General features: G+C 40.6%; 1 protein-coding gene across 1 annotated transcript in view; it reads left to right on the top strand.

The window, feature by feature from the left end:
• Positions 1-12281, top strand: part of glcci1b (glucocorticoid induced 1b) — a 28005-nt gene extending 15724 nt beyond the window's left edge. Inside the window, 6 exon segments of the mRNA XM_019364456.2 lie at positions 446-535; positions 3336-3458; positions 4245-4379; positions 8203-8392; positions 9932-10052; positions 10351-12281. Coding sequence (XP_019220001.1) covers positions 446-535; positions 3336-3458; positions 4245-4379; positions 8203-8392; positions 9932-10052; positions 10351-10702 — 1011 coding nt within the window. The 3' untranslated portion in view covers positions 10703-12281.
• The last annotated feature ends 156 nt before the right edge of the window (positions 12282-12437 follow it).

Here is a 12437-nt window from a genome sequence, read left to right as displayed (position 1 = left end):
AAGAACAAAGCCTTGCCTTGCTAGCCAGCCCACTCTTTAGCCTTTGCTCAATCCATTGGGCCTTAAACCTACATCTTCCTATTCTCATATTCAGGGTGTTGGGAGGTCTGGAGCCATGAACTGGATAACTGGAAAAAAATGGATCTGTTGACCTTAACACATATATAAACAGTCTTGTAGTTAAAGCCAGTGCCTCGAAAACCTGTGTCGAAGGTGTTTCAAATTAGATAATTGAGATTATTAAGAAGAAGCACATTTTTGCCTTAAATAAAACTTTCTTGTATGGATGGATACGCTCTGCACATACCCATGCTCTTTTGCAGTACAGGAGGTCACGGTACATTTGAAATGCATATCGCTAGCATATGTATTTATGTTTTGAGGAAATGATAATGAGTTACGTAAGGTTTGGGTTTGTGTCAGCATGTATATATCTGTGTTTCAGACTCCGGGTCTCTGGATCGATGATGGAGCAGAACAGGGAAGTCCTCACCAGCGGTCAGCCTCCTGGGGCAGCGCAGACCATCTCAAAGAGGTAGTTTTGCCTGTCGTGTGTTTTGTTTTTTGTTTTGTTTTGTTTTGTTTGTTTTTTGTTTTTCTTACTGTCAGGTTCTCAAGTGTTTGTTATGAGCATCCACTATTTTATCTGTTCAGATCGTTCAGATTGTGTTTGCAAGGGACAACCAATCAGAAGAGTTTTCTTAAAAGGAGGGTGAAGGAAACTTTAAATTGTTTGTTTCAGATAGTGGATGATCCCAAGGGCTGCACCAAGAACTAGCATAAGATAAATGACCACGAGCTTGAAATGTGAATCATGCAAAGCTACTCTAGAGTCCAAAAATAAGAATATAGAGCTGGAAATTAGCGTAATGGGCCCATTTCAACCTTAATTCATACCACAGAAAATGTCCTATCCATCCAGGCTAGCTGAATACCTTAACTCAGCAAGAAGAAAGAATGTTTTTGTCATTTTTGAGGTTCATATCATTTACTTAAAGTGTGTTTTATTTGTCAGGGTCTGTGGTCAGACTAAATATTATCCTCCTTAAGGTTGGTTTCCACTCCTTTCTGTCTGCCAGGCATGGTGGCCAACCAAGCGACCACACGGCATTATAAGGTCTCCAGCTCTTCAGACCACAGTCTAAATTTATCCTCCTTCTCCCCTTGTTCCTCAGTCAGCTGTGTCCTTTGCATCTCATTATGGCGTCTTGTTTTTGAGAGATGGTGCAGGAGCTCCTCTCAAGGGTGAAACACCCATATAGTTTCTTTTTGGGTATGTACAACTTAAGTCGGGGTAACTGAGGCTCCTTAAAATCCACTGAAGATGTTATATTGAGCAGAACATAGTTTCTGTTGAGCATAACAGAAAATATGAGCATAATAGACACTCATAGTTTCTGTTTCCAGTCCAAAAGTAGTTCCAAAATATTAATGGCACACAGATGTGTTGGGTTTTTAAAAAATCTTGACCGAAGAAGTTATCCACAGTGTGAGAGCTTAAGGTTGGTGTCATTCCAACTTTCATAAAGTTCAGACATGTGTTTTGTAATTCCACACCACACTACTACTGTGGTTCATTGGTCAGTACTGAGATGTTCTATTAAATAACAGGCTTTACTTTTTTGTTCATAGCATGTGATCTGACAAGAACAAGACTGTGGTTTATTTCAGAAGTCTGATTGTTCACACTTCTAATTTTACTGTTATTTACTGTCAACGACTGGTATTCGTGTTGCGATACTGCATTGTTAACAGGTGTAAAAGGAAATTATAAGTGCCACAAGAGTTTCATAAAACCTGTCTCTCTGCTATGAGCTTACAGCATTTCTATCTGATGGCAAATTCTGAAATCTGATTCTGACTTTGCAGATTTTGTTGTTTCTTCAGAGTAAAACCAGAGCCCCAAGATAAGTTTAGTGCTCGTCTTTCTACAAACAATCCTTTGCCTTGGCCTGTACAGTCAATGGGATAGCACAGCCAGGAAAACCCTCTTTCACATCCACTGAGATTACATCAGGATCGTCTGGACTTGTCATTATCATGTGCTACAGTCACTAAGTGAATGTAGTGAACTGCTTTCCAGTGCTCTAACCTCTGCGATTACATGTGTGGGAGGACATCTATGAGAAGAGCAAGTCTCTTTGTTGACTGTGTTGCCAGGATTACAAGATCAGCACTGAAGACCACACCTTTGTCTGCATAGCACAACTGCATCTCACAATGGATATCCTGTTTTTAGGCTGATACTGGACCAGATGTAGAAACACCCATTGACTAAATTTGTCTCATTATCAGACTTGCAAGCCTGGTGTTATGCAGTATACTGATCTGCAGCAGTACAACTCATGAAGACTGACTTGGCTGGCAGGAATATGCCCTACTAATTTAATGGTTGACTAAACACGAGAAAAAAAAAAATCAGACTAAATCCACTGAAGTAAGAAAATAGTAAAATTAAGCACGCTTTAATGGACAAGCGTAAACAATGTTTGTGCAAATATTGTCTGTCTGTTAAAGAGCAGTTTTAAAACCACAGTTCAAATATTTTCTGTATATTGAAGAGACATTTAAACTGTTAATCACATTCTTTGACAACTAAATGGTATTGTTAAAGTGTTGTGGTGTAACATTGCACACACAATGCCAGATCAGTTTGCTGAGTGTGGCTAATGTTAGCAGTGGTAGTATCAGCAGTTCAGGCTGTATAGCATCTGAGTTTTTTGGAGCCCAGCCCAAAAGTTAAGACCATGAATGGTTTCCTTTGGGATTGAAGATCAAGAAAAATCAAAAGTAAGCAAGGTAATCTTCACAAACTGATGCCACTTTTATGATCTTGAAGTGTAAACACAATCGTGTAAGTGTAAACACCAGAATTAAAACGCTAATATTAGGAAAGAACTACACCACAGTCCTGTGACTTCAGTGTCTACACCACTTTGTTCTGAATTCGTCTTACTGATAAATGTCTAAAGCCTGTGTTTGAAGAAACCTTTGAGTAGTCACCTAATCATTGACATCTCTAGTTGTTATGGCCGTTGACTGTACATATTTCAGTGAATATAACTCCTCCCAGGCATCTTGAAATCAGTTGGAGTCAAAGATGGTTTTCCTGTAATTTGGCAAAGATTGTGTGTTCTCACAGTTGCGGAATAACTTAAATTAATCACAGTATTATCTCTCTGCTGACAGTGAAGTACATCAGAGGAAATGTGCTTTTCACCTCCTGACCTCATTCAGTTCACTCATGGGAATGGTTAACTCATATGTTCGCATGCCTTCACGGCTCCCATTGTGAGCCGTCGTTCACTGAAGTGCTTGTGCTTTCTTTCCAGCAGATTGCTAAACTGAGGCTACAGCTGCAGCGTGGCAAACAGGTCAGCCGGCAGAGCAAAGACAGGGAGCAGAGCTCGCTGCAGCTCCCACAACAGGCGCAGCACGGCACTGCATGCCAGCCACAGGTGAGCTACGCTTGTCAGTACTCATGCTTTGACTATGTGGGTTGTTGTTTTCAGGTGAAAACATTAACTAACCCCACACATGTGATGCAAGATTTTAGGCTGACAGCAGCAATATGATAAGGCAGCTTAGCAGCTGAGGGAAAAAAAATACACAAATGAGGCAGACCAACCTGAATTTCAACTGTCAAAGATAGGAAAAAGAGCAAGGTTGCTTTCTACATTAGTCAGTTAACAGGATTAAATGATTAACTTAGTTGTATGTCAACTTAAAGTAATGTATAAAATGACCATTATGAAGTTACAATTTTGGGTCCAGGCAAACTGTTTTAGGGAGTAGGTATTGATTAAAATGATTTGAGAAAGATTTAGACTTTGTGAAGGCAATGTTTCATCATAATGATACATTTATGATGAATGTTGCTCTGACTCTTACTGAGGAGGCCTAGTTAATGAATCTCCTCTGTGACCAGTTGTATCAAAAGTAAAAGGGAGACTGCAGAGGAGAAATGTGTCTGGGCATGTCCCTTTCTCCACTGGCTGCAGTTCATTCATTAACAGATGCTCAGCACTCCAACTGCTGTAGGAACATTTCCATAAACCATGATATGCTTAAATGTAAACTACAAACTGAATGCCTACATCCACAAGGCCAAGACAAATTCAGTTTGATATGTGACAAGTGAAGTGTTTGAGTATTCAAAGCTTTTTTTTTTTTCTTCTTTTTTTTGACATGTACATAATTTTCATGTTTTCTCCTTTTTTGTCTTTTTTTTTCTCTCATTCCAGTATAAGGCAACTTCAACTTCGACCACGATGCCTGTGATAAAATCCCTCATATGCAGAGTGCCGAGCAGTGTGGAGGGCATCAACCATGAGCTAGAAAATGTGTTTATCAGAGAGGACTTGGAGCAGGGGATACAGGTAGGGAGTGTGCCCATACCTGTGATGGGTCAAGCTATGTTTCAACATGACTTGGACCGCTTGTTCAACCTGCATACCTGCAGATGCTGTGAAATCTTATCATTCACCAGCTGGATAAAATGTCAGATTAATGCCATACAGACTTTAAAATGAAGCATTCCAGTGGGCTAAAAAGTGGGCTGGGCTGTTTATAAGGCGCTTCTCTGCACATATTTAAATTGTAAACTTTGCTTAGTCATTTATAAGTCACAATGTAATCTCCTGCCTTTCCATCATCCCACGCATAGACTCCAACCTAACTATACTGGAATGCGGCTGCTGACTGTAGTCCTTGTTTTGCTCTACAGCAGTGGTCCCTAACCCCTGGCCACGGACCAGAACCGGTCCGTGAGTCGTTTGGTACCAGGCTGCAAGAGTTTAGGCTCGGGTGTGAAATGTATGGTTTTCAGGGTTTTTATCGTTAACTCTGTTATCCACAGTTTGAGAGGTTAAGGTTTGTGTCATTCCAACTTTCATAAAGCTCAGACATGTGTTTTGTAATTCCACACCACACTACTACTGTGGTCATTGGTCAGTACTGAGATGTTCTATTAAATAACAGGCTTTACTTTTCTGTTCATAGCATGTGATCTGACAGGAACAAGACTGGTTTATTTCAGAAGTCTGATTGTTCACACTTCTAATTTTACTGTTATTTACTGTCAACGACTGGTATTCGTGTGCACTACTGCATTGTTAACAGGTGTAAAAGATGAAGCGTTTTCAGGGTTTTTATCTTTAATTCGGTTTCCCTGGGTCTTTTCCCGTGTTGTAGTTGTGGGTCTTATTTTGAAAGAAATATTTACACGTTACCATAGCGACCAGAGAGTATTAAGGGGCAGAGAGGAGGATGTTGCTCTCAATGTTGTTGGTGCATTTCAGGAGGACGCTGCTAATAAAGTTACACAATTGCACTGTGAATTTGTGTTTATTATATTTACAAAATACCACAGTTTTGTCTCGGTCGTATCATTTTATTTTGTTGTATTTATCTGCGACACCTTAATGGCTGGTTCATGAAAATATTGTCGTACATTAAACCGGTCCGTGGCGCATAAAAGGTTGGGGACTACAGCCTCCACGTAGTGGCACATGAATTAGCCAAAGAGCAGAACAAGGAATACTACTTACAGCTGCAGACCAGGAAGGTAAAGCTGGAGTCCATCCAACCTTTATAGAAAGTCAGCTTATTGATATTGATGGTCATCACAATAGCGACCTGGTCTACCTGCAGATGGGGAGACACAAGACAGGAAGGGTTGAGTCTAGTGTGTCTGTGAAGGTTCTCAGTCATCCAGGTCATCGTAGTCAAAGGAGTTTGCGAAGAAAAGCGTCTGGACTTCTTTAAGTTGCTTGAAGACGTTTCACCTCTCATCCGAGAAGCTTCTTCAGTTCTAAGGTCAAATGGCCGAGAGTCCCAGATTTAAGTTGAGTTGAGTTGAGTCTAGGGGTTCAATAGCAAGTGAACTTTCAAAATAAAGGCATTGTTTACCAGTGAGACGATTGCACTCATGTACTGCGGTGACCTTTATTATACCTAAAGCTAAGTCTGTGTGGGTAACCCTGGAAATACACTTGGTGTGGCTGCTTTGGGTTCCAGCTCTGATGTGGGTGCTGGCACTTATTGCACCCTCACAGGACAATGCTTGCAGTTTCATCAGATGCACCATAGTATTTTAGAAATGTCCCAGAAGTGTCCCTTTGCTCCACAGAGATAATATAGCGCTAGATTTAGTTTTTATGGAAGCTGCAACAAGCTGCACACAGACTATTTGGAGGGGACAGGAATCTAGTTAATTTTCACAATAAAAGACCACATGCCAACTAATTACTCTGCTTCTGATACACACTCGGTGAGATATCTAGTCGTGTAAAGCAGCGGTCCCCAACCTTTTTTTGCGCCACGGACCGGTTTATGCCCGACAATATTTTCACGGACCGGAAATAAGGTGTCGCGGATAAATACAACAAAATAAAACTAGTGCCGGTACCGAAAAAAAGATTTATTCATAACACACGTGAAAAGACCCAGGAAAACCGAGTTAACGATAAAAACGATAACAAAATAACGCTGAAAACTGATAAAAACCCTGAAAACCATACATTTCACACCTGAGCCTCAACTCTCGCGGCCCGGTACCAAACGACTCATGGACCGGTCCGAGGCCCGGGGGTTGGGGACCGCTGGTGTAAAGAAGTCAGCTAAACTGTATTAGAGATGTGACATCAGCTGTCACCTCGAACTTCACTTCTGAGGCGTCATTTTACATGAAAATAATAAAAAGCACAGCATAGTTTTTATTAAAAACAGCTCAATTATTAAAAAATTAAATTCAGACTCTATAACTCAGTCTGACAGCAGGTGTGTATGTTCTCTAGTGCCCTATATTTCAGAGACATGGATACAAAAGTGATTAACAGATTCACATGGCTCTTAATATACATGCAATATTTATATGTACAGCATTTAATTGACCTCATTTTTATGTTTTAGAGGGTTCTTTGTTTGTTTGTTTGTTTGTTTGTTTGTTTGTTTTTCTCCAGTTTAAACGACTAGTAAATTAATCACCATGAACATGCCAAATAAATACTGTTGTGGTATGAAGACCTTATCTTTATCATCACAGAAACGGCTTACAAATGGAACCTGTTTGTTTGTCCTACAGTAATGAAGATGTCTTTTAATCAGTGAGTGCAGGTGACTTTACCAGCATATACTTGTGAGATGTTGATCATGAGATGTTTTAACAGCTCATGATCAAACATAAGCTGTGCTCAGACTCCTGCGTCACACCAGCCCTGTAAACTGCAACTCCTATACACTTGCATCACACTTTTACAACGGTCATTGTGAGTCAGTCTTGTTCGTGTAGTTTATATTCAGTGTTACTGTTTAACATAAAATAACCTTTGTGTTTACATTATAATAAATTAATTTACATAGAGTACATTTTTTATGCATAATGCAAACCCTGCTCGATTACATATAACAAGCAGTCACTGTGTAAATGTAATATTTAGATACGATTTGAACATGTTTTAAAAGTCATAATTGCAAAGATGAGCTCTAGAATTTAATGTTAAACGTTGACCATGTAAGGAATGCACCAAATGCAAAGGCAGACTTTACCATTTGTATGCACGACTATTGTATACCTGTGATTTAAACAACTTTTAGGCTATGTTTAAAATTCATTACACGTGCACAGGCTTGTAAAGTAACTTCAGCACCATACAGCCAGACACACACATTCTCGCTCTGAAATAAATCACTCAGAGGAAAGGAGGCCTTAAATCTCGTCTGGTGCAGGCTAGTAAACTTTGGCAGGTCTGTAAAGCTCTACTCTTAGAAGGTCTCACACACACACACACTACAGATTTACAGCCTGCTGAGCACAGAGCATTTTTTTTCCTGGTCTCCCTTTTGAATCAGCTGTGCCAAAGCAGAACGCTCTGCGCATCACACTGTTCATCTGCTGTCAAGCACTACCATCTGGCGTGGTGTTTGCTTCTCCAATTGCCCTTTAAACACCCAGACAAATACACCAGAGGCCTTTTTAAGTTGTAGCCAATTTTAGATTCAGGGCATTTTAGCTGGTGCTTTTCACCTAGAATTATTTCATTCAGGGAGTTAGCAGGTGGGTGCATGGGTGGCTTCAGCAGCTTCCATATGGTTTTGAGGGTGTCGGGGAAAAGATTGAGGTTATGAGTTTGTCTTCATATTAGGATTCATGTGTGTAACTGCTTGGTTTCTCACCACCTCTTATGTATACTGACCTCACAGACAATGGATGTGGTAGATGGCCGCCGTGCCCCCTTCCCTCCACATCGTTACAGCAGCAGCGGGGACACGCGTGACACGGACACACAGGCTCCTTCGAGTGGTGAATCCAGCCCATCGCCCCGTCCCTGCAGCGCTGATCACCTGCACTCACCTGATGGGAGCCCCTGTTCTGCAGAGGAAATTGACAAAGGTGTGTCTTCACTACTGAACAGATGTAGTGTGTGTACAATATTCAAAGGTTATATAAACCTTTGTGGTTTGAGGCAAATGTGTGAAATCTGATGAATATGCTCTTGTGATTTGGAGTTGCCTGGGGTGAAAAAACAAAACAAAAACGGTAGCAATGTGAAGTAAGAAATGTCTCATAGGCTGTGGATGTAGTAGATGAGGGAAGACAGAAGAAAAAGTGATTAAAAGAAAAGGATGGAAAAAGACAAGTGGAGAGGGAGAGAAGGATGGAAGGGGAAAAAGGTAGACAGAGTGGATTGTAAATGTCATTTTTGATATCACAGGCAACATAATCTTTGCCATGGTGTAAACCAGGGTAAACCTGCTCTCATCTGTGGAGAGAATGGGACATCAGTGGCAAAACTGCAAGTTCTGGCGTTCAGTGGAGAATGTCAGTCGAGCTGCAAGGTGGTGGCTGTAAGCACAGGCCTCAGTAAAAGATATCTAGACTGTATGCCAGCCTCATGGAGTCTGTTTCTGATAATTTGGTCAAATTAATGCACATGACTAGCCTAATCAAGGTCATTTTGCTGGGTTTATACAAAGGAGCAGTGCTGGGTTGAAGGCCATGTTATGGCACCTTTTGCCTAGACAGCTGAAGTATATATAATATATATACTTCAGTGGACACCGTCGGGGCTCTTATCTATCGATCGATCTATAGAGAGAGAGAGAGAGCGCGCGCGCGAGAGAGAGAGAGAGAGAGAGAGAGCGAGAGCGAGAGAGAGCGAGAGAGATCGAGATCTATCTATCGATATATAGATATACACACATACATAATATTGCACAAGAGTGACGATGGCAATGTTGGTGTTTAATCTGCTGAGAGACTGAGAGCAGACAGTTAATTGTTTAGTCTGCCTGCAGCAGGAAGGACCTGCAGTATCTCACCTTTAGAGACTGTGGGTGAACCAGCCTGTCAGCAAAACAACTCTCCAGTGATGTCACTGTCATGCATGTGGTGCAAAGTGTTTTTCTTTTTTCTTTTTTAAATCAGAGATGGGAAGCAAGCGCAGTTTACTTAGCCAGGTCTGAAGTCTGGTTCAAGTTTTCTTGATACTGCTAAGGAGAAGGCCTTACTAAGCATTTACACACCTCTAAAATGACTTTTTAATGATGACAACAAAATTTAAAAATCAGAGTTTTGTTTTATGGGTTTTTTAAAAATTGGATAGGCAGGAAAACAACATTGGAAAAAGAAAGATGTGCTTTATCAGTCTTGTTTGTTTCTAATCTTCCCCTCTAGAGTCTGACTGTTTCCAAAGAATTCCATGATAAGCTTACTAAGTTCATCCTCTTTTGGTGTCCACAAAAAGCACAAATAAAGAAACACTCTGATTCCACAAGCATTGTGCTGAGGACACACTACTGTGCTTTTTCCGGCAGCTCCTCAAAATTTGCAGCCAACATGTATAATGTACATTTCATGCATTTGTCTCATTATCATTTTCCAAAAAGAAAAAGCAAAAAACATGTTTCATTTTTTTTCTTGTATTTTCAGACAATTTGTGCAGTTCTCCTCTCCCCAAGTTTGCCACGTCGCCCAAACCTAACAACAGCTACATGTTCAAACGGGAACCTCCAGAAGGCTGCGAGAAGGTCAAAGTCTTTGATGAGCTGGTGTGAGTATTTATTTGTCTTCCTCTTGGCTTTGTTTTTAGACATACCCTCATAGCCTCATATTTGGCAGTTACTGCTACACAATTAAACTGTATTTGTTTGAAATTCTGTTACACTTTACATGATCTTTTTCATGGTTTCTTGAATTAAAACAAGAAAGACAACAAGCCTGTCTGCATTGTGGGTGGTAGGGATGAGAGCAACATGGCTGTGTAGGATCAGTAACTAGCAGTTAATCAGATACAGTCTTATAAAAACATATCAAGCCAAGTAACTGAGTACCACTTATGTTCTCCTCAGGTCTGGCAAGTCAAAGGGCTTCCCTCTGTTCTCGTGCCCTGACAAAAACAAGGTGAACTTCATTCCCAGGGGCTCGGCCTTCTGCCCAGTTAAACTTTTCTGCTCCTCCCTTTTCTCCCCCGTCTCTCCTTCTTCTTGCACGTCCATCAACTCTGGTTTCCATGGCAACAGCAGCTCTGGATCACAGGTCGCCCCGAGTATGCCCACGGTACCACTAGCTACCTTTTCGTCCTCCACAGACAGAAGCACCGACTCGAGTGGCGGTGTAAACTCAGACAACAGCACAGTCAGTCAGAGCCCCGACGCAGATGTGGGGAAAGACAGCTCAGCACAAGTACTCCTTACCAGCTAGTCCTCAGGTATCCTCGACCAAACCAACTACAGCTAAAATATTGCAACTAGTCAGGTATGGTTTAAAAGAAGAAAAGGAAAAAAAAATTGCACTCCGATAATCCTAATGTTAGCCAGCAGGGAGTGCTCAAGGTCTAGAAATACTTAGGAGGATAATGGTACCAGCATCCTGCTGTACAAGAATCTCTACTTGATCCTAGTGTTAGTCCCACTGTCAGTTAAGTCTGATGGTTCGGGCATTATTGCTGACCTTGGGCAGAGCCTCTCTTCACCCATCACTAACCTAGCCTAGCCTCCTCTGTACTATAACACTTCCTGTAACAGAAATAGTGTTGCTTTTTATTTTCTACAATAGTAGAAATGACTGCTGGAATGACTGTGTTACTTAGTGTCAGCAGTTTAAAATTTAAAAAAAGGAAAAAAAAATCCAAAACTCTCACAAAACACAGCGATATCAAGCAAAAACATATTGTATTAACATTATCTAACGAGCTTATTAGCTGTTCAGTGTTCAGCAAGCTAACATTTCAAAGTGCATTTATGTTTCATATTTTTAAGATATTCGGATGTCAGAATTCTTTGCCCCTTTTCCCTCCTGTTACTTATTTGAATGTATTCGTAGCACACAGTCTTAAATGAAACCAGCAGTCACTTAAGTGCAGGCTTCACCTGAGAGGCTCACCAGACGAGACTGAGACCTGCATTCCTAGTTTGATCACTAATAAAACTTGGTAAGCTAAAATGCAAACATCAGCTGTTTAATCAGCGATCAACTGACCAATCAAAAAGCACACGGCTCCTCCGTTTCCTCGTTTTATTGCCCCACACTACCCAGAACAATAACTCAGGTCATGTGGAATGTACTCTCTCGGATTATGTTGCCTTTGCCCAGTGTTTGACTTTGTTCTTCAGAAAGACATTCCAGTCTTTTGCAGAAATGTTTCATTATTATTTTTTTAGTTTCTGGAGAGAGAGGCGCTAATACAGACTGAATCAACTGATTGATGTCACACCTTGTGACAGATGCTTTGCGTGTTAACCTGTTCAGGTTAGAACTTCAGGTGCTATGACACATTCCAGAGACCGCTGTTGAATTGATCAACTGTGAGAACTCATGCAAAAGGAACGAGTGACATAAGCTAGACCCTGCGAAAGTAAGATGCTGACAATTATGGCATTTGTTTCAGCCCTTTTGATAAATATGTACCAAAGGAAATTACGATGAGAGGCCTTTCATGTGTTTTGGGACACAAAGTAATAACTTAACGGGGATAAATGGTAAACTGATGGTTAACTAAGCTTTAGTAAGTAGTTTACTGTTAACAAACAAGGACATGATAACAAATGTTTGTTAGTCATTAGTAATAAAGCAGTTTGTCATTAGTTTGGCCATATTTGTGACAAAGATGGTGAGATAGATCTCCAACCAATCCACAATTTTATTTTATTTTTTTCTTTCTTGGACCTAAACAAGTAGTTTTTTGGTGCTTAAAGCTGCCCCCAAAATTAAAGAAAAATCAGTGTGAGAAAAGAAGCACCAAGGGTCCACTGCCTCTCCATACATGCTTTAAAGTAAAGCACAATTTACATTTATGAACATCACCTGTACTCTAAAGTTGTACCTGGCTTACAAAATCAAGTATCATTTCATTGTTTGCTAACAGTAAATATCTGTTGCCTGAAGGTTAACTGTTAGTTTACCCGTTCTTAACAATTACTATTATACAGTGTTACTG

The sequence above is a fragment of the Oreochromis niloticus genome, linkage group LG11 (assembly GCF_001858045.2).
Source record: "Oreochromis niloticus isolate F11D_XX linkage group LG11, O_niloticus_UMD_NMBU, whole genome shotgun sequence".
NCBI classification, from domain to species: Eukaryota; Metazoa; Chordata; class Actinopteri; order Cichliformes; family Cichlidae; genus Oreochromis; species Oreochromis niloticus.
This window is presented reverse-complemented; position numbering and strand designations above follow the sequence as displayed.